General features: G+C 50.7%; 2 protein-coding genes across 7 annotated transcripts; both read left to right on the top strand.

Annotated features, from left to right (window-relative positions):
- The first annotated feature begins 17 nt into the window (after positions 1-17).
- Positions 18-8,449, top strand: FXYD7 (FXYD domain containing ion transport regulator 7). 2 transcript variants are annotated; one of them, XM_059904872.1, is made up of 6 exons: positions 18-198; positions 4,424-4,453; positions 6,093-6,167; positions 6,284-6,317; positions 6,485-6,525; positions 8,086-8,449. In XM_059904872.1, the coding sequence occupies exons 1-6, from the start codon at positions 168-170 to the stop codon at positions 8,106-8,108; spliced, it is 234 nt and encodes a 77-aa protein (XP_059760855.1). In that variant the 5' UTR covers positions 18-167; the 3' UTR covers positions 8,109-8,449. The 2 variants fall into 2 exon arrangements, with proteins under 2 accessions (XP_059760855.1, XP_059760854.1); XM_059904871.1 differs by having other exon boundaries at positions 6,284-6,326.
- A 474-nt stretch (positions 8,450-8,923) lies between these two features.
- FXYD5 (FXYD domain containing ion transport regulator 5) lies at positions 8,924-20,808 on the top strand. Of its 5 annotated transcripts, none has more exons than XM_059905116.1 (10): positions 8,924-9,014; positions 9,538-9,653; positions 9,744-9,804; positions 11,636-11,716; positions 12,468-12,521; positions 13,845-13,943; positions 16,670-16,738; positions 18,024-18,053; positions 18,133-18,207; positions 20,493-20,808. In XM_059905116.1, the coding sequence occupies exons 3-10, from the start codon at positions 9,744-9,746 to the stop codon at positions 20,540-20,542; spliced, it is 519 nt and encodes a 172-aa protein (XP_059761099.1). In that variant the 5' UTR covers positions 8,924-9,014; positions 9,538-9,653; the 3' UTR covers positions 20,543-20,808. The 5 variants fall into 5 exon arrangements, with proteins under 5 accessions (XP_059761099.1, XP_059761098.1, XP_059761100.1 ...); XM_059905115.1 differs by having other exon boundaries at positions 8,931-9,072; XM_059905117.1 differs by lacking the exon at positions 9,538-9,653 and having other exon boundaries at positions 8,931-9,072.
- The last annotated feature ends 5,671 nt before the right edge of the window (positions 20,809-26,479 follow it).

The raw sequence follows: 26,479 nt of genomic DNA, 5'->3' as shown, positions 1-26,479 counted from the left end.
CGGGGGTGGCCGGGACGGGGGCGGGCTCTCCGGGCCCCCATTGGCTACGGCCCCCTCCACACCAGGGCTCCCCGCATCTCCCCCCGACAACAGTCCGTCCCGGTTCCAGCTGCTGCAGCCGCTCCTTCACCACCTCGGCATCCAGCCGCCCCCTGCTCCGGCTTGGCATGGCGACCCCGACCCAGGTCCCCACAAAGGGTGAGCGTCGCCTGGGGAGAGGGCGCAGGGGGGCTCCGGGATCTTAGAGCTTAGGAGAGAGGATCTGGGGAGATTCCAGTACTGGAAGGGGAGGGGAACGGGGAAGGAGATGTCCCTTCCTACCATGGGCGGAGGCCCCTGCAGTGCACCCCTTGGCACCCCTCCAGGCCTCTTGGACACCCTCTCCCGGTGGTGTCGTTCCTGTGCGGGACCCGTGGTTGGAGAGCGGCAGTCCCGGGAGAAAGGATGCTCGGACCGGTAGCTATAGCAACCGGGTGGCTGGTCCAGCACAGCGGTGGTAGTGGCCTCGAAGAGATGGGCTCCGAAGGTGGGAGCGGGTAGATCTGCAGCCACGGAGGTTCTCGCAGATTTCAGGGTCTCTGCGGAGGGTAAGGGGAGGGGGTCCATATGCCTGTTTTTTTCTAGTGCTGGCACCTACGGTGGGTGTTTCCTGAAATCTCTGACAGGCAGGTTCAGTGGGAAGCAGGGAGAAAGAGGGAAAGATAGGAGCTGGAGGAAGTGAGAGAGAGACGGAGAGAGACAGAGAGAGCAAGAGAGAGGGAGACCGAAAGGAATATAGAAAGAGACTGACAGAGAGCCTGAAAGAGATAGAGACTGAGAGATAGAGGGACTGAGGCAACTATGGAGAGGGAGGCGTAAAGACACAGAGGGGGAGAGAGAGAGAGAGAGATGGACCCACAGCATGAGAGGGAAATGGAAAAGAGAAGGGGGGGTTGGCACAGGGTGGGGCCCGTACCACTGCAGTGAGCCCCCATGGGCAGGGATGGGTGTCAGGACCCTCCTTCCCAGCCCACATTCGGGGTGTTGTCTGGTCCGAAAGGTGCACTTGGGTGTGCACACAGATGCCCTCCCCACCTCCATCGCCCACACAGAGATTTACATTTCACACCATTAGCCCAATTAGGCACCCCCGAAATACTCACCCCCCCCCCAACAGCCCCCTTTCTTGCGCCTACTTCTGCAGAGGAGCAAGGGGAGGGATGCTTCCATGGTGGGGGAGAGGTGGGTGAGGGAGGGTCCCCAGCGCTGAGAGCAGGGCCAGGGGAGAGGCCAGCGGTGCTGAGGAACCTCTGGCAAGTGAAGGGAACCCCAATTGCACTCTGATCTCTCCTTCCCTGCCCGCTTTCCCGGCAGGTGGGGGCTGCTGCACTGAGCCATATCTGCAGAATTTGAAGCAGGGCGGGGGGTGGGGGTGGGGGGGCGGCTGCAGAGGCTGGAAGCCACCCTAGGGAGAGGGGGCAGGGCTGAGGCAGCAAGCCTGGAGGGAGCCTAGTGCTTCCTTTCGCGGAGATGGTGGTTAGCAGGATCGATGGCAGCAGACGGGCAGAGGTGGGAGGACAGATGCCCCCGCCTCCCCACACCCTTTCTCCAGTCACAGCAGGAGAGGGGACCACAGGTCTTGGGAAACCCCGGGGGAGGAAGTGCATGTTGCCTGTTGCAAACCACTTAATGAAATTAATTAATTAATGAATAGATTGTTTGGGGGCGGGGGATGGCTCCCGCATCCCCCCATCCCCCACCCCATCAGAGAGCAGGAGGGTGTGTTGGGGACAAACAGAAAGAAGATGCAGGAGCACAGCTGGGCCTGGGTCCCTATCCCTAAGAAGGACCCTCCGCTTGGCCAGAAGCCAGTCCTGCAGAGGCAGCAATAGGAGGTACAAAGGGAGCAGAGGCAGTCAAGGTTGGCCCCAGAGTTAGAAACCCAACCCCCAAGTCCCACACAGGACCCTATCCAGCCTGGGGTACCCAGACCCATCACCTCTCTTCACCTCTCAAGATGCCCCAGTTGCCATAGTAACCACCTCCTTCCTGATGTCTCCTTGGCAACTGGCCAGGAGGTGCACATTCCTTCTCCTGCCTCCTGACTCCACCCTTAGCTCAGCCTCGTCCTGAGGACCCAGATTGCTGGGGCAGCAGAGACCAGAAGAGGAACTTCTGCATGGAGCAAGGAGCACCCAGGGAGGAACCAAAGAGGATTCTGGGGCAGGCGCTCACCCACTGGGCTTCTCTGATGGTTTGGGGAGGCAGGATGTGTGGAAACACAGGAGACAAAAGCAGGATAATTCAACTGCTCCACTTCTGATGCAGTCTCCCTGCAGCCTAGCAGGAGCTCATTCATTCATTCATCCATTCATTCATTCATTCTAGAAAACTTCTTTGAAAAACTTTATAAATGCCAGGATTAACAGTAGAGATGAATCAAATAAATTTACTCTCCATCTGGTGGGGGAGCTAAGACAGAGCACAGATGACTCTAAAATAATGTTTCCCCATCTTGATGCTTATGAATACCACCTTCATGATTTTTGCCCTGTCCAAATGTTCCCCACAATGATATTTATTTAACATTTTCCCTCCAAAGAATTAACTTTTAAAAAACTTTGTTAGCTTTATTTTATACTGCCACCACAATGGAAAATCAGGATTTTTTTTTTTTTTGGTCTTACATTGAAGGCAAGTATTAAAATGATCTTAAACAAGTGACTTCACTTTTCTGAGCCTCAGTGTTCCTCTTTTGTGGAATGAGAATGAAGATAGCGCCTATATCAGAGAGCTGCTGTGAAGATTAAGTGTGTTAATATCTGTAAAGTGCTTAGAAGAGAGCCTGGCATGGACTCAGTGCCATCAAATGCCGCTTAGATAAATAAAGGAGAAAAGCCAATAACGTCATAACAATCTATTTAGGTATTGTTGCCTGCTGAAGGCCCTGAACCCAAGGCCTGTTTTATCTTGGGAGATTAACAAGGGTTGGAAGGTGTAGAGTCACATCAGCTCCTATTTAAGACTTGCTCTTTGAAGATTGGACAGGGAACTGAGAAGGGTGAACTTACACACTGTGAATCAGTGCTAATCAGGGTCTTGCCTGGGCGCCACCTGCATGAGTCAGTTTAAACTAGAGTATGCTGTGGTGACAAATAGTACCAAAAATCTCAGTGGCTTCTCACAATGAAGGTAGATTTCTCATTTAGACTATACGGCCACCACAGGTCAACTGGGGGGTCTCTACTCACCAAAGAAAACTGGAGAAGCCACGATCTTCAACATTCATATCACCAGGCCAAAGGCAAAAGAGAGCTCTTGCGTGGGCACTTAAATGCTGCAGACTGGACTTGCAGTTCATTGGCCTGAATTAGTCATCTGTCCCCCTTCCCAACCTCAAGGTAGCCATCCTTCCTGAGCCTGGATAGGGGAAGAACATTAATGACAACATCTGGCATAGCCCTGGCACTCCTGATAGCCCACCCCCACCCCCGTTCCCCTAGTGGTGCATGTTTTGCAGAATTGTGCTCTAATCAAGGCAGAGTGTACTAAAAGCTGTCAGAGGAATTAGGGAAGCATCAGGATGGGTTTCTTGAATGAGAAGGATGTTCTGAGCTCTCCTGAAGGGGAATAGAGTTTGAGACAGGGAGGTGGGAGTTGGGGAAAAGTAAATCCACAGACACACAGACACACACAAGTTTTATCCACCTGTTAACATTTATGAAATCAGAGTGAGTCTTCCAATGGTTGAGTATGTTTTATGTGGTACAGCTACATACATATGCGTGCATATACACACACACTGGGAAAGTTATTACAGAGTCAATTTTGAATCTTTAAATTGATGTCTGAGAAATAAGTAATATAGGATATATATAATATAGTATGATATAATATAATAAATATAATATAATATAAAATTTTGGACAGCTGTGCTCTGCTGGATTTGGTGGCAGGAGCAAGTGGATGAGAGCAGTAGCCACAGTGTCTGCCTTTTGGAGCTCTCAGATGGCTGAGAAGTTTCAGGGAGTGTTCAGGGGAAGCCGATACACTCAGCAGTCCACTCAGCAGTGGGGTTGGAGTCTCAGCATCATATGCAAATGGGAGTATCTATGTGTATTTCAGGAAATGAGTCCATGCTTGCATTAGACTTCTACAGGGGGCTAGGACCAGGACCGCCATGTATGGTTAGGTAGGTTGTGCACTGTACAAGGGAAGGTATCAACCAATGGAATGAGTGGGGGCTGGAATCCAGCCTATGCTCCTCTCTTTAAGCTTTGTGTCTGGCCATGAGGCAACATCATCCAGAGCAAGAGGTCTCATTATCTGATTCCTACACAGAAACCACTGGACCAGTGGCCCCATCAGGATCCTCAAAAATGTTAAGAAGCTCATTGCTGAAATTTTTTTCCCCTCTCTCTCTTTCTCTGCCTTCTTGCCACAGTTCCTCAGGAACCTGACCCATTTTACTACGGTGAGTGGCAGATTCTGTGATGAGGGTACCCTGGGGCTGGATGGAGGGGTGGCTGTAGATCTCCATGGGTCACTGCTGAAGTGGCTTCAGCTATGGCTACATGCTACGTGCTGGCCCACTGACCACGTGACCATGTGGATATAATTCACATCAGCTGGGCTCATGGAGGGTCGAGTCAGACTTGGGGAGGGGGTACCCTCTATGGACCCTCTTCAGGCTTCACCAGCACTCTGGGCTGGTGCACTGGCGTCGTCAGAGAAGCAAACAACTCTGACACCAGGCTGTCGGGATTTGAATCCTGGCTTATCCACTCACTAGCTGTGTGGCCTTGAGCAAGGAACTTTACCTCTCTGGGCCCTTCTGTAAATAAAGAATAGTAATGGTTCCCACCTATAAGGACTGTGGAAAAGAGTTACTCGGATGATATCATTAAATCTTCCCCACAGCACTGAAGCTCAAAAAATTACTCCAGGTCTAGCAGAACTGACCCCAGTTCCCCCTCTAAATACCCTCCTACCCTCTCCCATTGCTCACTCATACTGCTTCTCCATACGCCAAGTTCTTTCCTGCCTCAGGGTCTTTGCACCTACTGTTCCCTCTGCCAGAATACTCTTCCTCTAGCTCTCCACACAGCTCCTTTTTCTTCTTCAGGCCTCAGATCAAATAATGACTGTCTACTAGGAGAGGCCCTCCTGACTCCGCAGCAAGAGGGGCTACACCCACATCTAGCCATGGTCACATGACTGAGTTTTTTGGTTTTCTTTTGTCTATCACAATATGAATGACAACTCCCCGAGGGCAGGGGCCTGGGCTGCTGCTGGTACGGAGTGGATGCTTTATAAATTAATATTTCGATAAATGTTTACTACGGCATACTAGACAAGAATAATTCTTATGAAGGAAAATAAAAGAAAGAATGAGATTAGGAAATGTTGAGGAGAGCATGGAAAATTCTAAATGAGACAGCCAGAGAATGTGTCACTAACATTTGAATAAAGCCCAGAAGTTGGTAAGGGAGGGATATTTGGGGGAGGAGCTTTCAGGCAGAGGGCCCAGCAAGTGCAAAAGCCCTGAGGTAGGACCATGCCTGATAGGCTCCAGGAACTGCAGGGAGGCTGGTGTGCTTGGAGTAGGGGATTGAGGAGGAGAGTGGAGTGGGATGAGGTCTGAGAAGGGATAGGAATGAGATGGTAGAGGGCCTCATGGGCTGTGGGGAGGACTTTGGCTTTTCCTTGCAATGCAGTGGAAGTGGAAGTTGGAGGGGGTGGAGTGGTGTGCTCTGAACTCAGGAAGACCCTGATCAGACTCAGGTGTTAACAGGATCCCTATGGCTGGAGGGTTGAGTAGGGGGATGGGTGACAGAGAGACCACAGAGAAGGTTGTTTGCTGAAAAATATACACATATATATATATATATATATATATATACGCAGTAGAGGAAGGTCATATCTATATCTATGGCCAAAGAATCCAGAGAGGGGTAAAGAGGAGAGGTTAAGGGGAGCGCCCAATGCCCAAGGCCATGCACTTGATCCTCACGTTGACCCACTGGAGGAGCCTGCAGCCTTGAACCCAGGCCAAGGCTCCAGGGGAGCTGAGGTGCTGCCCCCACTTTGATGTCCTCCAATATCTTCCCCAGACTACGATACTGTCCAGACCGTGGGCATGACTCTGGCTACCATATTGTTCCTCCTGGGCATCCTCATCATCATCAGTAAGTGTGACCCCTTCCTGGGCTCCAAAGCCCCGGGCACCTACAGTTCCCCTGCTGGCTTTTGTCCAGACCCTTATGTCCTCTCTCCTTGTTCTGTTCTGTCTCTATCCTAACAGGCAAGAAGGTGAAGTGCAGGAAGGCGGACTCCAGGTCTGAGAGGTCCGGCAGCAGTGGGGAGAGATGGGGAGGGGTGGGAGCAGCCTGGGGCGCAGGGGTGCTGCCAAACAAAAGGGCCCCCAGGGCCTGCCAGGTGTTTCCCAGAAAGCCTGCGCAATTGAGCCTCTTTATACTTTTCTCTCTCATCTTTGCTTCCACAGCCCAACATGCAAATCCTGTAAGTCGGAGCTTCCCTCCTCAGGTGAGGGTGTGAAAGGGTGTGGTTCTGGGAAGATGGGTGGGGGCAGGCAGGGGAGTCAGAGGGGAAACTGCACTGGATGTCCCTAAGAATGGGGCCACCAACGATGGAGCTGAGACCCTGCAGATCAAACATGGTAAAACATGAAGTTAGCGGGATGTGAAATGTCCTAAAGAGTCCTTGAAACTGCCCAGAAACAAGTACCTAATCTCATAAAAGCAAGGATGAACTAATTCCCCAGATGAGAAAGCCACAGCCTGTGGAGAGAGGGGTCCACATGGGAGAAGGATGTTGGCAGTCAGAATGAAGGCAGAGTTGAGCACTAGAGAAGGCAGGAAGATAGAATGTTTTCCAGACTTTACTGTTCAGTTGGGAAGATCTAGGATGAAATGACTGAGAAAAAGGGAAGAAGGAAGGAAGGAAGGAAAGCTTGTGAATAATTGTATCAAAAAACAAAAGGAGAGACATATAGAATACAGGTTTTAAAAATTGATATTGGAAAAGAGAGAATATAGGAGAGAATATGAGGAGTATGAAGATGGAAAGATGGAAAGTATAGGATAAAGAGTGAAGAGGATGGGGGTGTAAGAGGAGGTGAAGGGTGCAGGAGGGGAGAGAGGAAGAGGGGGAAGGAGTCGTTAGAAAGGGTGGAGAATGGAGGAGGAGGGTGGAATGTGGGAGGGGGTGGGGTGAAGGGGGTGGAGGGGGGGAGGGGGAGGAGGGGGAGAGTGAGTGCAGGTGGATAGATGTAGGATGTAGGAGGGGGGATAAGCATGTAGATGAAAGATTGTGACTCCTTGGGGGTGTTAATTTTAATTATGTAAAAATATCTCGACCTGTTTTTAGTGGAACTGTGTCCTTTCCAGGGACTTTTAAAAAATCAGAGATGGGAATCTCTCTGCCTCTTATAAAGTTTTTAGAACGAAAAAAATGGGCCTTGGGGTACTCCATATTTGGAGGATTTGATGTGGAATTTCATGTGTTTAGTTTCATATTTATTTAATGAGATTTAAGAACATTAATGGGTCACTTTGTGGATGATGGGGGGGGGGTACGGTTGGCCTGGGTACCTGGCCACAGTCTAAGAGTATGTACAGAATTCTGACCCATTCCAGCTGAATGATGGGCCCAAGTGGGTGGGAGACATGGGAATTCCTTTTGTATCCAAATGTTCCAGAGGTGGTGTGTTGGAAAGGAGTGGGGGTATAGGAGGACGTTGGGAGCATGGGAGAGGGATGGAGACTCTTTTTCTGGCAGGGGGACACCCCAGAAAAGCCCAGGCTGGGCCAGGGATCTTCGGCCTCATCACAGATGTGTTCCTCTCAAGACAGTGCCCTGTGGGACAGGACAAAAGCCCCAAAGGTGTCCCTCTATGGACCAGATATTAGGGTGCAGGGAGGCAAGACAACTTCCCAGGGCTAGCTCTAGGGTGACAGTCTGGAGATCTGACTTCCATGAAGGGCCCCTGGCAGTGTGTGGCGGGGGGCTGCTTCCACCCCTCTTGCTGCCCACTGAAGCTCCCTGGCTCTCTCTCTCTCTCTCTCTCACTCCCTCTCACCCCAGCCCCTGGAGGTGGCGGCGTGTAGACCAGCCCTGGGCACCTCCACTACTGTCCCTGCCTGAGTGCGGGAGCCTGAGGACCGGGTGGAGGCGGTGGGGACCCCAGCCTTGCCCAGGGAGCGCTCCCCTGAATGAGCCGTCCCACCCACTCCAAGGCTGGAGCCGCTGCACCTCCCCAGGCCTTGGCAATTACGACCCCCCCAAAGAGCCCGTCTGCATCCCAGACCCAGGGACTCAGGTCTCCAGCTCCTGGGGTCCCGGAGTCCACCCTCAGCCCCCCGCAATCCCTGTGTGCTACTCCCCGGCACCTCCCTGTTCCCCGCACCCTCAGAGTCTATGTGTTGAGCTTAATAAATGTGCATTTGGTTTTTCCCCCTGTTCTGTCTGTGTCTTCTCATCTGTGGGGACAAAACGGGGGAGGGGACAAAGCTGAAACTGGGGAGCTCTCTCCCCCATCCCCAGATTTTCCCCCTTCCTCTCCTTCCCCACCCCCAGTGCCCCACTGGCCGCCTTCTCTCTCAGAGCCCCTCAAGCTTCCCTTCCCTCCCTCAGCGCCACCGCCCCCAGCTGCCCCTTCCCTTCTCATCCCCGAGACCCCAGAGTAGACCCCTCCCCTGCTCTCCCTCCCTCCCCACAGGAGCCCCACCCCGCCCAGACCTGCCCGCCCTGCTGTTCCCCACCCCCACCTTCCCCTAGGCCGGGTGGGTGGAGGCCTCTGCCCAGCCTCTCACCCCAGCCCCCCCATAGCCCTCAACGTCTCCCCCTCCTGCTCCCACCCCGGGCTCTGAAGCCAGGAAACCCAAGAGGAAATGACTGAGCCCGTCTCGGTCCCCGCCCGCCAGCGCTCCCCTGGCCACACCCTCCGCCCGGACTCAGCCACTGCAGCTGCCCTCTCCGCACGAGGCTGCCGGCTCGGGACCCCCAGCTCTGACGTGAGTCTCTCCTCCATCCTCCTCCATCCGCTCCCCTCTGCCCAGGGGCCGGGCTCAGGTGGGTAGAGACCGATCTTCTGGGCGCCTCTCTGCCCCCCCCCATTCATGCTCACCGTCCCTCCTGCTCTCCTGTACCACCGGGTTCGGCACTGCTTCTCTCCTCCTGCCTCAGTCTCCCCAGCTCGCCTCCATCCCTCTCACCCTCCCAGATCTGCCCAGCATCCTGCTCTATTGTCCCCGCAGGGAGGCCCCTAACACCAGCTCACTTTTTCCTCTGAGATCAGGAGCGCATTACTCACTCTTCCTCTTTCCCCCTCCTAGCTGACTCCTCTGCTCTGAGGACTGCCCCGGAGGGAGGGACCGAGGTCCTCAGATCTACTCCGGCGCCCCAGATCCCTCCCCTTGCCCTCCAGGGTCGGTCCTGGCTAGCGCTTGAGTGCTCCTCTGCCTCAGCCCCGTGCAGTGGCTGCTGCTTGAAGCCTGGTTTAGTCTGATGCTTCTTGTTTTCTTTGGGGACCTGCAGAGGGAAAGAGGGAGTGACTGCTGGCGATCCCCACTTCTGAGACCCTCCCCCTGGCCCTCCTTCCTGCAGCCAAAGACCCTGGCAGGGGTCTTTGAAGCCAGAGGTGCCTGCTCAGGGTAAGGAAGGGGGCTGCAGGGTCCCCAGGGGTTGCCCTGGGCCTGCCTCACTGACATCATGGCTGACCCCAGCTCTGGCTTGCTCTATAGATGTCGCCCTGTGGTCGCCTGTGTCTCCTGGTCTTCGTTGGCCTGATTCTCCCCACCAGAGGTAAGGCCCAGCCCTTGACTCCACCCTGCTGCAGAGCCCCCAGCCCCACTTCGAGTGCATGTGTTGCTGGGTGGGCGGCTGGTGAATTTGGATGCTCTGTCCTGTGTCCTCAGTCCCCTCTTGAGCTGGCACCAGGAAGTGGGGGCCCCAATAAGGGGGCCAAGGTTACACCCTGTTTAGATACCTCAGACCTGGGTGGCTGCTTCCAACGCGTCTGGCCAGGGCCTGTCCTGCTGGGCATCCTCTGTTTCATCTCCAAGAAGGACTCACGGAGTTTGATTTGGCGGGGAGATGGGTGTCGGTTTCCTACTTGGCAGCCAGGAACACCGGACTCACAGCAGAGCAGCTCCCTTGGATCCCCGGGTGATATATGATTAGGGAAAAGGGTGAGCTGGGGCCAGTCCAGGAGCTGGAGATGTCTCACCCTTGCCTGAGAAGTGTTTTCTGAAGGCAGTACCTGTGGTGGGCCTTGCAGGTGCTTTCTACATGACAGGTGCTTGTTTCAGCTTCAGCTCTACTCTATGATGCTGTTGTCGTGACCATTTTGCAGATGAGGAAACTGAGGCTCAGTGAAGGAAAGTGCCCTGTGCCAGAGGCTAGTGAGTGGAGGGGCTGGGCTACAACCCTGGAACCCAGAGCAAACTCTGCACTGAAGCTGCCCCATTTCTCTCTGATAAAATGGTTTTCCTGTGTTCATTCAGTCATTCAACAAGTGTTCACTGAGCAGATCCTATTCTAGGCACTGGGGAAACAGCAATTGCATAAAACAGGAGCTCACATTCTAGTTGGAAAGACACACAGTAACTGACACATCAGTAAATTATATAGTATGCTAGAAGGTGAAAAGTGCTATAGAGAAAAACAGAGGAGAGAAATGAGGATTGTTTAAATAGGGTGATCAGGTAAGACCTCACCAGAAGGTGACATTTGGGCAGACACTTGAAGGAGAGGAGGGGACAAGCCAAGTAGGTATGCAAGGAACGAGCGCTGTCTGGAGAGTGTGAGTGACAGCAGGCAGGCCAGGGTTCGGGTTAGGGTTCGGGTTAGGGTTAGGGTGGGAAGGGGCAGGGTGGTAAGAGGAGAGGTCAGGGAGGTGACAGGGGACCGGGTGGAGGGGGGACTTATGGGCCAGGTGAGGACTTTGGCTCTTACTAGGAGTGAGATGCAGCCAGAGGAGGGCTCTGAGCCAGGAGGGCCCCGATCTGACTCAGGGGTTCACAGGTTCCCTCTGGCTGTGTGTGGGGAGCAGACTGTAGGGGGCGGGATGGGAGCAGGGAGACCAGGGAGGAGGCTGTGTGATGGTCCAGGAAGGAGAGGATGGAGGCTGGGCCAGGGTGGGGGGCAGCAGCTCTATCCAGCACTGACTGCATGTTGAGCAGTGGGGGAGACCACTCCCACCTCCATCTCATTTCACCCTCTCTACAGTCCTGAGAAGTAGATTCAAGTTTTATCCCCACTTTGCAGGTGAGGCAGCCGAGACTCAGAGAGGGGTTTCACTTGCTCCAGGACACACAGCAAGGAAGTTATTGGGAACAGATTTTGAGATCAGGGCCCTGGCTGAGTCTAGCACCTGGGCTCTTAGGCTAAACTGCCTCTCTCATCCCACAAGGATGGGCAGGGAGAGGCAGCTGCAGGTAAGGTGCTGGGGCATTAGCACTTCTTAAAACACTTCCACCAAAGCTGATCAATCACACGTCTGTCTGCTGCTCCACCAGCAGACAGGACTTCCTGGTTATCCCTCAAGGTTTCGGGAGAGAGGGCAGGGTGGGGGTATCGGTGAGAGAAGGGGGACCAGAGGCTCCTCCCTGACTTCTCATCCTTCATTTCCCAGGACAGACATTGGAGGAGGCCACATCCATTACTCTAGCAGACCCAGTCACTGAGAACGTTCATGCCCTGACTCCAGCCCCAGGTGAGGAAAGAGGGACAGGTCTGTCAAGATCCTGTCATTGCAAATAACAATGGCAACAAAAATCTCAAACTTGGACCAAACGGGATTTTTTGGATTTGTGTAACTGAAAAGTCCAGGAATAGACCTTCAGGCATGGCTCCACCTAGGCTCAAATTATGCTATGAGGAACCTGTCTCCATTTCCTGGTTCTGTTTTCTCTGTGACGGCTTCATTTTCAGGCAGATTCTCCTTTTATGGAGCCAAGATGGCCCATAGAGACCCGGAGCTTCTATCCTACCTGCTAAGAATCCAGAGGAAAGAGAATTTCCCCTTCCCCAATCCAGCAAATGTCCCAGACTGAGTGTCATTGACCAGGCTCAGGTCACACCCCCACCTGTGAGCTGATCATTGTGGCCACAGGCATAGAAAACTGATTGGCCAGACCCGGGTCTCGTGTTTAACTTCCAGCCGGGCTGGTGCCAGGCCCATTGAACCAAGTGGACTGAGAGTCAGGGAAGGATGTTTCCCCAAAGGAAGTTCCGGGGGCTCTTACCAGAGGCGGGTGGGTGCTGAGTAGGGGAAAAGGCATCTGTGGGAGGGGAGGGCCTGAGGCCAGGGAGATACTGGCATCCCATTTGGGCAGTTAGCAAATGGCTGGATTAATTCGTTTCCATGACATCAAATTTGAGTTGCTATGGAAATCCCCCTGTACCTCCATCCATGCACCTTCTCTGCATCTTCTCTCTTTTCTCTTCCTGTTTCCGGACTCCAGACACCGTCCACCCAGAACTCCAGCCCACTCCTCAGACTTCAACCCTGCAGGCTGGTAATGAGTTGGGCAGGGGCAGAGGGTGGGGAGGTGGGCCTGGGACAGACATTGTTGCCCCTCTTCCTCTGACACTCTGAGTCCTTGATTACCCATTTCAGTCCCCCAATGCTGAATCCCCTGGTTTACTTTGTCGTGGGGCAGCCAGCTAACTCCATTCACTTCTTGTAAAAATTGTTTGAAATCATGAAAAATAACATGCCTATAGAAAAATATAAAAACCGTAAGTGTACAACTTAAATGACTCTAAGTTGAACCCATGTAACCATCACCCAGGTCAAGGAATAGAGCTTTGCAGACACCCCAGAAACTCCCTGTATGCCAACCCCTTCATTTTCTTCCTTTTATCTCTTTATCTTTTTCCCTTTTTGAATTTTCAAATCATTTCTTAACTCTTCCTTGGAGTATAACATCATTCAAAAAGTGTTCACCAATTTTGTCCATTAATGTTTAGTGGTACGTAGACACGTTCTCCTTGGAAATAAAAAGAGTATTGCAGGCAAGATGAAATCCCTTCATCCACTCCCCATTCTCATTCTCTCCTCCCTCTCTGAGAGGTCCCCACCGTTAGTGTTACATTGGGAGTAGTTCCCCAGTGATACTGTATCACATGTGTATTACCTGGGGAAAATATACTAATTGGGAGGTGTCGTTGTGGGAGCTTAAGGATATTGTATGACTGTTGTTCAGCAACTTGCTTTTTTCCCCCATGCAATAATGTGTTTGGAAGCTCTTCCCACAGTCCTATAGAAGCATCCGTGTTGGTCTTTTTCACTGCGTGGCATTCTGCAGGGTGCCGGTGCACAGCTGATGAAACCATGCCCATCTTGATGAGCATCTTGGTTGCTTCCAGTTCTTCCCATTGCTCGCAGTGCCGCAATGAGCAAGGCTGTCCCCTCCTCCTTGAGCACTTATGGCAGAAATTAAGTGCCGGTCATGGTTCTAAATATTTCACCCGCATTCACTCATTCAATCCTCACACAAACCCTGTGAGGTAGAAATGAGCATTATCTTCACTTTACAGGAGGCTCAGAGTAACTCACCCAAGGTGTCACCGAAAGCCAGTGACACGGCTAGGATGAGGGTCCAGGAACCTGGCTCTAAAGTTTACCCACGACACGGTGGGGCAAAGGCACACTGATTTGCCCCACCACCAGTGGCGTGTGAGAGAGTCCCCCTGTCTCACGCCCACAGCAGCGCTTGTACATGGATGTCTTTGATTTTTGCCAACTTGAGGAGGGGAGAGGGCCCCTTGCTGTTTTCTGCAGGTCCCTGATTCGCTTCTTTCTCACCCGCCCCTCCTTTCTCTTCCGACCTGAGTAGAAGCAACCCCAAACCAGATGGAGATCCACACCCAGCAACCGACGGAAATGGATGTGCTTCTTACAACAGGTCCGGGGACAGACAAGAGCTGGACGCAAGGTAGAGCCTGGGACTAGAACAGCAACGTATGAGTTGTGTTTAATTCTCCATCTAGGTCGGCATTTCCCTGAGTACGTTTCTCAGAGCACCCGTTTGGGGAATTAATACATTTTTCAAAAAATTTTTCTCGGTTTGCGGTCAAAGGTATTTGGGAAACTCTGAGTTAAAGTTAAACACGTTTCTATCTGGCGGGACTTCTCGGAGTCGTAATAAAGCTTGTCTGTAGCAGGCATCCCAAGAGGCAGCATCTAGTTTGCAGCGTTTTCCACACTTGGTAGACTCAGGAACCCTCTTTATTCAGATCCCTTCGAAGGGCTGGTGCGGGAAATGTACCTGTAGGTGTTTCCCTTGGTGTAGATCTTCTTAATGTTAGAGCAGGAGCTGTTCAGTTGCAAAACTCAGAAAACCCAACTGGAAAAAACAAGAAAAAAGATGTATTAGCGATATACGCTCTGTAAAGTACAGAGGCACCAATTCCAGGCACAGCTGGGTCAAAGAGCTCAAGCTCTGTCATCACGACTGACTTGCTTCCTCTCTCAGCTCTGTCGTCTTCATTCTCAAGCGGCTTTTCCCCTCTTAGTGACAAAGGTGGTCCCGTAGCTCTGAGTTTAGGCTACAAACTCAGCAGCTAGAGTGCATCTCTAGCTGAAAGGCCTAGAGTTGACTCTCACTGGCCCAGCTGGGGTTATGTGCCCATGTCTGACCAATGGGAGCCTGGGAGATGAACAGCTCTGACTGGTCAGGCCTGAGTCTGTGCCCCATGTCTGACCTGCATAGACTAAGAGTCAGGGGAGAGGTGGCTCCCCTCAGGACAAGTGAGTTAATGTTACCAGAGGCGTGGGAAAGGGGGATGAGCGGAAATAAAGGTAGCAGGGCGTCTCTAATGCCTGTGTGAGGATCCATATGTGAGAGGCAGCCCCCACTGGAAAGTACTATAGATTAGGCCACTCTCAGGCTGAGTTGCATGCACGGTTGCTCAGACTGGGCACTGCACAAGAGCACTACCTAGAAGGCCACACCATTCTCCTTGTAGATTTTTTATCATTGTTACAACTTCCCAGTGATGGCAGTAAAGCATCTCATTCTGAAAGAATCTGTCTATTAAAACAATTTTACAACAGATGGAAATACGGTGTCTTGGGGAAGGGAGCTTTTTTTATTTTGTACAACAGTGGGGTTTGGGGGTGTAGCAGCAGTTTCCACATTTTCCAAATGAGAAAACATCTTCACGTCTCCGGATTCACTTACTCTGAGTCCTTGCTGACCTGGGTTACCCTATGTGGTATTCCACGTTCCTGGTTATACGTGATGGAAATTCAACTGGGCCGAGGGGGGTCAAGGAGTCAGGTGGTAAAAGGCACTGCTGAGCCCAGCGCCCCCAGAGCCTCTGTCCCTTCTTCATCTTTGTCTCTCTTGCACTGGAGCTTGTTTTCCACCTGGCAAGGAAATGGCCAGCTCAGAACTTCCGTCACCTAGCGTCCACTCAAAAGCCCTACTTGGAATTTGAAAGGTAGGGAAAGGTGAGACTGGGTCACATGCTCCCCTTTGTGGCTGGGTTACAATAGGAGACCCAGAAGGTCTGGGGAAGCAGGAACATTTCCCCCAAAGAAAGGGGACTGTTGCCAGAAGAAGGGAGGAGTGAGAGCCAAGTAGACAATAGCAACAATGTGCTGAGGGTTTGCTCCATGCGGGACACTGTGCTAAGCTTTCACGTGGTCAATCGTTCACTGCTGACAACCACCCTATGTGGTAGGAGCTGTCGGTACCCCATTTTACAGGGAAGGGAACTGAGGCCCAGAGAGGTTACTTGCCTGGCCCTAGGCCACACAGTGCAAAGTGGCAGAACGAGAATTTGAGCCCAGGTTCCCTCACACCGGGGTGGCCGGGGTGAGGGCGGGGTGGGGGGGCATGAGCACCACGTACCACTGAGGCTGTCCTTTTATTACATTTCCTGTGGTCCCTCCATCCACTGAGGCTGTCCTTTTATTACATTTCCTGTGGTCCCTCCATCCACTGAGGCTGTCCTTTTATTACATTTCCTGTGGTCCCTCCATCTTTACCCTTGATCTGGCTTATCCCTTTTCCTGGAAAAAGGTTTCCTGAACATCTCGTAGTCCTTGGCTGTCGGTTCGTATTTAGGAAGCGAGGCGCTGAGGCCCGCCTGGGGAGCCCGTTCATGAGGCAGCTTCTCTGCTTGCTGGCTTCACACTGGGGTATCAGTCAGGGATGACTGAGGACATTTCTCAGTGCCAGAGGGGCAGGTCTTTCCTTGGGTATTGATTTTTTTTTTTTTTAAAGAGAGGAACCCTCTGGTGTTTTTGGTCTGGGAGGAGAGGTGAAATTCAACATATTTTCTAACAAGTATCTCCAGGCTCTGTAACTGGGTCAGGGTTCTGGAGGCCCCTGTGTGGCTCTGACAGATGTGACCCTTTATTCATGATCACGGGGTGGTCCGGGAGGTCCTAGGAGAGGAGCCAGGGGCTCCTCGGGAGTCGGAGCCGTTGGTCCTAATCAGGGGGTGCAGGCTTATCGCAGTATTTCCATACCTGCCACTCCTGGCTGCCTGTGTGGGTGGGAGGCGGGGATACCCGCCCTGCGCCCTGAAGGTAGGCGTGGCAGAGGGGCTTCTCCCGGACGCAGATGTTCAGTTGTCTCTTGTTTCCCTCCACGGCTCACTCCTGCCCTCCACCATCTTCTGGCCGCTCTCTCTGCTGATCCCACTCAAGGCCCCACGCGCCCCAAGACCCGACTCCCACGTAAAAACGTCAGGACGGACCCCGCCCTCAAGCAGACTGGTCAGTAACTCCCTTCCCGGACTGGACACAGGCTATTTCCCACTCACTGTGTGTTTCTAGCGCCTCAGTACTGCCCAGCCCGGAATAGTGCTCAGTAAACAGGTGTCGGGCGAATACCTGACTCAGGGCTGGTGTTCTTGTGGGTGGGTACAGGGTAGGCACACAATAAATGTCTGAATAGATGAATGAATGCATAAGTGAGTGCTGCAATGCCAACGACCCAAAAACCCAATGGCTGATGATGACAGTCATTTAGGGACTTGCCTGGTGGGCCAGGGGTTAAGACTTCACGCTCCCAACGCAGGGGGCCCGGTTCAATCCCTGAGAGAACTAGTTCCCGCATGCCACAACTAAAAGAGCCTGCATGCCACAATGAAGATCCCACGTGCCGCAACTAAGACCCGACACAACCAAAACAAACAAAAAAAATGACAACCATTTATGTAGCTCTCAAGTCTGCAGTTTAGAAGTTTAGTCTGGGCGTGGCTGGGTGCTTCTCTGGTCTCAGCTGGACTTACTTGTGCATTGGAGATCAGGTTGGGGTCAGGAGGGAGCTCGGTTTGTAGGGGCACCTTGATTCTTCCCCTCCCGGTCTTATCTTCCACTTCCTGTCCAGCCAACCCCAGTGAACAGATGGAAATGATACACCTACGGGTCATATAGAGAGTTCATTCATTCATTCAAGCAATATTCATTGAGCATTTACTGTGTGCTGGGCACTGCTCTAGGTGCCAGGGCTACAGCAGTGAATGAGACAGACGAAAATCTCTTCCTTAATGAAGGAAACGTTTTCATGGGGAGAGAGACAATAAATAAGAATCATAATGACTATATATCAGGTGGTTTAAAGCTGCTATCAAGAAAAATGAAGAAAAAAAGGAAACAAAAGAAAAACAAAGCAGGGTTAGGGTGAGAGAATGACTGGAGAGTATTTTCTGTAAAGGGCCAGGGAGACCTCACTGAGAAGGAGCTGAGGGGGAGCCATGTGGACATCTGGGGAAGGGAGCTTCAGGCAGCAGGAGCAGCCAGTGCAAAGGCCCTGGGGTGAGAAAGGGTCTGCATGGTCACCAACGGGGGGGGGGTGGGGAGGGGGTGGAGCACAGTGAGTGAGGGGGGCAAGTGAGGAGAAACGGTTAGAGGTGATGGGAACCAGACTGTGTGCTGAGTAAGGACTTCAGTTTTGCTCTAAGTGCACCAAGGCTGAGACCCAGGTGTCTCCTCTCTGACTCTGACTCTCACTCACCGATTCACTCCACAAACCTTTGCTCCCTTCTGTCCCCTCCAGGTTCAAGCGAGGATGACCCCTTCTCCTATGGTAAGTTACCCATGGGAGGCTGTGGGGAGAGGAGGGTGCAGGCCCCTCTCGCCACACGCCTCCATTTCTCTCTCTGCAGACGAGGACACCCTCCGGAAACGGGGGCTGTTGGTGGCAGCCGTGCTGTTCATCACCGGCATCGTCATCCTCACCAGTGAGAAGGGGGGTTGGGCGGGAGGGGCATCAGGACTGGGAGGGAGGAGGCCTTGGCTTGGACTCTGATGGAGGGTAGGTTCTTGAAGGCCCCTGAGCAAGGTTGTTTTAAAGGAGGCATATCCATATAAGCCTCCCCAGAGTTCAGTGGCTTAAGATGATAACCATTTACTGAGTTCTCAATTCTGCAATTTGGAAACTTAGGCTGGGCTCAGCTGGACGGTTCTTCTGGTTGCAGCTGGATTTATTCGTGCGTCTGAGGTCAGCCGCGGGTCAGCAGGGAGCTCTGCTTCTATGGGCACCTCAGTTCTTCACCTGGTGGTCTTCTCCTCCAGCAGGCTAGCCTGCGCTTGTTCACATGGCGGTGGCAGGGCAATGCGATGGTGCAGCTCCCCAGGATTAGCAATAGCGGGAAGCTTTGATGGCCCCGGGCTGCATGAGTGAGCAGAGGTAATGGCTGCGCCAGGGCCTGATGAGAGATGGAAGTGGAGGAGGGGGCCCCAGGCAGGAACTGTGGCTTCAGAGAGAGGTTTCCAGCCATGCCTCCTGGTAAGCCCACCGGGAGGGAGCAGGGCAGGGGTCGAGGGGATCAGATACCTCAGCCTCTCTCTCCTCCTGCCCTCCTCTCTCCCTCCAGGGCCTGGGGGCTGCGGCCTCTCAAGTCAGCCTCCCAGGGCCCAGTGTTGAGCCGGGAAGGGGGGCAAAGGGAAATTAACAAGTGGAGAAACTAATTTTTTAAAAAGTTTAAAAAATGTTACAGATTAAGTAAAACATGCGGGCAACCGGTTTGCAAGCTCTCAGTTAAGCTGTACAACCCACGCCAAGTTTTATGAGTGACCTCTCTTGTCCAACTTCCTCATCAGGAAAATGGGCACAGCCTCAGCTTTTTGCCTTAAGGTGGGAGACGGAACACTGATAGAATTAAAAAGAGATAGCTGATGCGTGTCAGATCCTGTTGAATCAGGGAGTCAATCACTGTTGCCTCAGTTGTTCAACTTGTGCTTATAGATCCTGACTTAGTGCCAGACCCTGTTCTCTCCCCTGCGGGAAAAGTGAGGCTCAGAGAGCTGAGAAGTCTGTCCAAGGTCACACAGCACATAAACATCAGGGAGTGACTGGGCCCAGGTCTGTGTGAGGACAGAGCCTAAATGTCAGCTCCGGGGCCATAAACTCTTCCAGTGATGTTTGTGAGCACCTACTCTGTGCCTAGCCTGTGCTGTGATGCTGGGGGCCCTGGTCCCCACCCTCGGGGAGAACTCACAGCTGGTGGGGGGATGACAATAAACAGCTCAACACATTAATGAGCAGAGTGGAGCAGAGATACAGAAAAAGAGAATTACCAGGAGGAAAATAAAGATGGATTGGGAAGGATCGGGAGAGGCACTCCCTCTAAAGAGGTAAAATCAGAATGGATTCTGATAAGAAAGATGATTTTAAAAAACAGGTAGAGGGAGCAGCAGGTGCAAAGCCCCAGACGCAGGAATGAGCTTAGCGTGTTGCAATAACCACGGGAAGAGGCCAGGGTGGCTGGGGCAGTGTGAGCGGGAGAAGGGTAGGAGGTGAGTCCAGAGGGACAAGGAGGTGTAAGCAAGGGTGGCAGCCAGGAGATGGAAGAGGGCTGTTTTCTGAAGTCCCCTTTGTTTTCTAAGATCCCCCTCATTTGCTTTGGCCCAGCCCCCTGGTCTTCCTTCTCTCCCTTAATCCCACCTGTCTACTTCTGCCTCAGGGCCTTTGCACTGACTGTTCCTTATGCCTGGAACACCCTTCCTCCAGATGTCCATGTGGCTCCCCCCTCACCTCCTCATTGAGGCCCCTCCAGTCACTGCCATGAGGATGCCCTCAGCTCCTGGGTCTCCCTGCATCCTTCCTTGTTTTATTTTTCTTCATAGCATGCATCACTGTCTGACACATCACTGTATGTGCACTTGACTTAGTTCTTTTTCTCATTGTCGGTCTCCCCCACTAGAAAGATCTACTAGGGCAGGGATTTTATCCATTCTTTCTCCCAACTGTGTGCCCAGTGCCTAGATCACTGCCTGGCACAGAGTAGATGCACAATAAATGTTTGCTGAACACACGAATGACACACAAGCTAGGGCTCCTCTGTGTAGGGGTGGGGGGAGGTCCCCCCTGCGGACCCTTGCACCAGCTCTTCCCCCGTCAGTTTCTTGTCACTTGCTCAGAGTTGCCTTGGAGCCTCCCAAGGGGAGGCTTGTCCTCCAGCACCCAGATCACAATAATCAATATTGTTCCAACTCGTGACTGAACCATTTCCTTCACCTACAGGTGGCAAGTGTAGGCAGTTGCCCCGGTTATGCCGGAGTCATGACAGATGAGTCCATCGGAAGTGGGGGCTGATGACCCGATGGGCACCCCGAGACTGACCCCCCGCTGGCTCACCGTGCCTGGCCTCCTCCCTCCCCTCGAAGGACCTACAGACTAGTCAGCAAAGCCCAGCCTGAGAGGTAGGACGTGGATGGAGCCAGAGCCGGGACTGGTGGCCTGAGCCCCCTACTCTCCCAGCCCTGCCCTCCCTGAAGGCTGACTGGCTCCCCATTTATCCATTCTGTTCCGACAAGAAGTAAAGCACTGTGGTCTTTGCCCCATGGTCTCTGATCATTCCTGACCGGGGAGTGGAAGAAAGCAGCAGGGGCTGGGGCAGGGCCCCCAGGAGTAAAGTGAGGGAGTCACAGACTCCAAAGCCAAGCTGGGGGCCACAGTGAACGAAGCCAGCCTGGGTGAGGTGGGGAGGATGGGGGCAGGGGTGGGCCACAGGGGGATCTGGCCAATGAGAGGGTCAATGTTGGATTCCACCCATGGCAGATTGAGACCCCTGGCCTGGTCCTTGTGCAGAGCCTGGTGTCCAGAGCCAGCTCACCCCTGACATTGAGAGGCAGCGCTGGTAACTGGGCAAACACAAATGGAGGGCCCAGGCCCACGGTGACCCGCTTTTTTCCCACTCTGGGTCCCTTCAGCACGTGAGTGTGGACACCCCGCCCTGCACATCCAAGGTCCATCCACACCCCTGGTTGCCTCTTGGTTTTAGGGCTGTGCCCACAAAGAAAGCCTCGCAGGCCCTGGAGTGGGCTCAGAGTAGTTTCGGTGGGGAATTCCAGGGTCCTGGGGACCCAGAGCATGGTTGAGAAGGGGCACAGGCTCCTGTGGGCACTTCCTGAAAGCCCTTAGGTTCTGCAGCCCCTGGGGAGGGACTCAACCAGATGAGGTGGGAGCAGGCCCTCTGAAGTGCAGGGCCTGGGGTGGGGACCTCTGCTCAGGGTCAAGGGTCATCATGCCAAAGCCAAGAGACAAGGTCCTGTTCAAGGCGGTTGCATAACAATGTTTCACAAACTTCAGGTCATAGCCTGTTCCCGGGGTTACAAAATCAGTTTAGTGGGCTGTGAGTAGCATTAAAAAAAAAAAAGAAAAAGAAGTAATAAAATAGAAAAGAAAATATCAGAATATATCACAAATAATATGACATTGTAGATAGATTCTTTTCTCAATTTTTTGCCACATTTTTATCCCACCTGTATTATTATTCATTTTTTAAGAGAAGAACTCCCTTTTTAACTTAAATAAATATATTTTAAAAGGCACAGTGAGGGGGCCTTCCCTGACGGTCCAGTGGTTAAGACTCCACACTTCCACTGCAGGGGGCACAGGTTAGATCCCTGGCCTAGGGAACTAAGATCCTGCATGCTGCACGGCGTGGCCAAAAAAAACCCCCCAAAAAAGGCACAATGATATATGGAAAACCAGTACTGCTTCATATAAGTAGAAGATAGCCAAAAAGATAAATTCAATGAAACAAACACATATATTTTATGCAATATATTGTATATGTCTGTATGTGACATGTTATGTATAATATATGTATACTATCTATGTGATATATATCATACATGATATATATATAATACACATGTGGGGGGATACTAAAAATATTTTTTGATTAGCGCCCCACACCTACTAATCAGAACAGATACCTAACCAATCAGGAGGGAATAGCATTCATATATATATATCATATATTACATTATCATATAATATATCATTATATATAGCATATTATAATTATCATATATCATTATATATAGCATTCATATAATATATATCATATTACATTCATATATATATATCATATAATATATCATTATATTATCATATATGTATATATTCATGTGTAATGTGTTATATCTATTAAATTGAAATATAAATTAAATATGAAATTGTCACTATTCAAATTTTTTTGACCTGTAAAAACAATTTCATGTGGCTCAACCTAATGATGCACGTAATGCATCATGTGGCTCAACCTAATGATGATGGTATAAAACAGATTTCATACTGCAGGTCACTTTTTTAAAATATTGAAAAGCCCTGGGGAGAGGGAGCATATAGGTTGTCACAGCGAAGGAACTAAGGTTCTTTCTCAGAACAGGAAGTGCTGGCAGCCACATTTGTCCCCTGGCTGGATGGCCACAGGAGTATGTGGAAGATGTCTCTAGCATTTCCCAAACTTCAATCATCACACATGCTCTTCACAATTTTTGCTGTATTTTCATCCTGCCTGTACTATTATTGTTCACTTTTTAAAAAATCAGCTCCCTTTTTAACTTAAATACATTTTTTTAAAAGGCACACTCATACGGGGAGACCTAGTACTGCTTGATATAGATAGAAGATAGCCATAAAGATAAATCCAATGAAGACAAACAAGGAGAAAGACATACTGCATTCGAGCTGGCTACTGAGTTGCTGGCTGAGGGCTCTGAGCTGGAGGCCAGAGTCTGCTCTGTTGGAGGAGAGCATCAGGTGTCAGGGCTGTGATTGTTTCCTTACTACCCAAAGACACTGCAGAGTTTGGGAGGCCCAAGACCACCCTCGCTTCTGATGCCAACTATAAGCCTGAGTGTGCCCAAGACCACCCTTGGGTCCGATAATTCACTAAAAGGACTCACAGAACTCACTGAAAGTCATTATTCTCACAGTTATGGTTTATTACAGTGAAATACAGTGTTTTACAGTTCCCTACAGTGAAGGGAACCAGATTAGAATTAGCCAAGGAAAGAGACACATAGGGCAGAGTCCAGGAGTGTTCCAGACATGAAACCCCCAGTTGTCCTCTCCTAGTGGAGCTGTGGACGGTGCTGACTTCTGGCAACAATGTGTGACAGTACACATGGAGTACTGCCAACCAGGGCAGCTCCCACAAGCTTTGGTGTCCAAAGTTTTTATTGGAGCTCAGTCACAAAGACACGACTGACCACCCACGTGGTCACCTTAATTTCCAGCCCCTCTGGGGCTGATACCTGCGACCCAAAGGCCCTACCATCAATCCCATTGTTGAAAACTATCTAGGCTGGCCCAAGTCCCCCAGGTAAAGAAAGATACTCTTTTCAGGCAGGACATTCCAGGGGCTTAGAGATTACCTTCCAGGAGCTGAGCACGAAAGCCAGCCATCTCTTGACTAAACAGAGTCTTTCTCCCTCATATCATTTGATGGATTAAAAGATATTCAAAAAGCAATTTACTCTCGTGATGCAATTCAATGTGAGTTAATATTGTTTGGGGCCTAAAACCATTTCCCATGCCACCCCTGGAGCACAGCCTGAACTTGAGGAGTCACCAGCCCACGAGCATGCCTGACAGCCTCCAGGGCAGAACTAGGGCAGTACTGACCCACTTCATCATAACTGGGGAACTGGTGCTGGGAGTCCACTCCCCCCTCGTTCCATCTTCCCATGGGGTAGAGATGAAAAAGCTGATACTGTTTTTCAAAGATGCCCTTGATGTGGAGTTCTGGATGCGGATTCAGCTCTGCTAATTAGAGGCCCTCGTAGGAAACTGGAAAGCCAGAGAGATCATCTTTCTGCTCAACTGGCTGTTTTCTGCTGACAAGTAGGGTTGCCAAGGTGATGCGTTTGGGACCGCGCCGTTCCAGTGTCCAGTCGCTAGCTTCGTGGGCATTGAGAGGCAGTTATGCACACACACACGAAGGATATCTAAATGGCCAATAAACACATGAAAAGATGCTCAACGTCACTCGTTACGAGCAAAAAGTAAATGAAAACGAGAATGAGACACCACCACGCACAGAATGGCTAAAATTAGAAAGACTAACAATACCAAATGCTGCAGAGGATGTGGAGCAAGTGGAACCTTCATACATTGCTGTAAATTGGAGTGTAAATCAGTACAGTCACTTTAGAAAGCTATCAATTCTTTTAAAAAGTAAATGTACACTTAGCATATGATCCAGCAGTTCAATTCTTAAATATCTATCCAAGAGAAAGGAAACCAGATGTCCAGAAAAGACTTGTACTACACCAGTGTTTATAGCAGCAGTATTTGTAATAGCGAAGAACAGGAAACGATCTAAATATCCATCAGCATAGGTGAGTGGGTACAAACTGTGGCGTACTTGTGCGATGGAACACTACTCAGCAATAAAAAGAAGAATTGCTGGTACACACGACAACATGAATGAATCTCAAAAGCATTATCCCGAGTGAAAGGAGCCAGGTACAAGAGAGTACACACTGTATAATTCCACTTATATGAAATTCTGGAATAAGCAAAACTAATTGATGGTGATAGAAGTCAGGATAATAGTTGCCTCTACTACTATTATGTTGCCTTCACTGTGAGAGCAAGAGGTTGATGGAGAAGGGACATGAGGGAACTTTCTTGAAGGATTGAAATGTTCTGTACCCTGACAGTGATGCAGATTAATTGAATGTATATATTGGTCAGAACTGGCTAAACTGTACACTTAAGATTTGTGTACTTTACTACATGTGAATTATACCTCAACACAAAACACAACAAAATGGAAAACAAAAGGGCAGTTATGTCCTGGGCTGTGATGACTTCCAGGTCCTGGATCAGAGATAGAGCTACAAGATTCTGAAGATGCCATGTACAATGGATCCTCTTGATTGGGGTGGAGGGAGAAGCTCCCCAGGTGGGTCAGTTTGGTCATTGTGAAATGAGAAAAAAAAAAAAAAAAAAAAAAAAAATATATATATATATATATATATATATATATATTTGGTTTTGCTCCCAGTTCCTGGCACACAGCTCCTAAAACCCTTGTAATTTCCTAAGTGATAGGAAATTACATTAGGAGCATCTTTCATTCTAATATTTGGTCTCTGATCCCAGTTCCTGATGTGGAGCTCCTAAATCCCTTGGAATTTCCTGGCTGATAGGAGTGTCTTTTGTTCCAATGAAGCAATGCCTGGTGGGCTCCTGGATGGGGGCTGGTCACCAGAAAGACCAAGCCACGGTTAGAAGCTTGGAACTTTCAGCCCCACTCCTTACCTTCCAGGAAGGAGAGAGGGGCTGGAAATTGAGTTAATGGTTGACCATGCCTACACGATGAAAAAACCTCTATAAAAATCCCAAAATTATGGGGTTCAGAGAAATTCCAGGTTGGTGAACGCATCTACATACCAGGAGGGTGATACACCCCAACTCCAGGGGGACAGAGGCTCCTGTGCTCAGGACCCTTCCAGATCTTGCCTTATGAACTTCTTCATCTGGCTGTTCATCTGTATCCTTTATCACATCCTTTATTATATGATAAACTGGTCAATGTAAGTGTTTCCCTGAGCCCTGTGAGCTATTCTGGGAAACAATCGAATCCAAGGTTTGGGGGGAGTCCTGGGAACCTCCAATGGTAACCAAGTTGGACACAAGTTGTGGGTAACCTGGGGCCCTGCTAGTGATTGGCATCTGAAGTGGGGGGCAGTCTTGTGGGACTGAGCCCTTAACCTGTGGTGTCTGCACTAATTCTGGTTAGTGTCAGAATTGAATTGAACTGTAGGACATCCAGCTGGTGTCACAGAGAACTGCTTGGTGCGGGAAAAAAAACCCCCACATCTGGAATCAAAAGTGTTGTGAGTGTGGCAGTAGTGTGAGGGTAAAGGAGAAATGCACAGGAGGAGGAATGAGTTTCTCCTTACAGTCATGTTCTGGGAATCATTTGCAAAGTCTTAACCTAGAGCCCCTTCCACTAGCCTTTTTTCTTTTCTTTTCTTTTCTTTTTTTTCTTTTCTTTTCTTTTCCACTAGCCTTGTCAAAGAGCTTGTCAGTCCCTAATTCCCTGTATCAAGCCAGCCCATTTTTGCTTAAATATGACAGTAATAAACAATAAAATCTCAGTGGCTTACAACAACAAAGATTTGTTTCTCACTCACACTGCATGTCCATCATGGGTCAGCCAAGAGCTATGATGTGACCTAAGATGATGGAGAAGCTATTACAGA

This window comes from Balaenoptera ricei, chromosome 19 (assembly GCF_028023285.1).
Source record: "Balaenoptera ricei isolate mBalRic1 chromosome 19, mBalRic1.hap2, whole genome shotgun sequence".
NCBI lineage: Eukaryota > Metazoa > Chordata > Mammalia > Artiodactyla > Balaenopteridae > Balaenoptera > Balaenoptera ricei.
The sequence above is the reverse complement of the archived record's forward strand: the minus strand, read 5'-3'. Positions and strand labels throughout refer to the sequence as shown.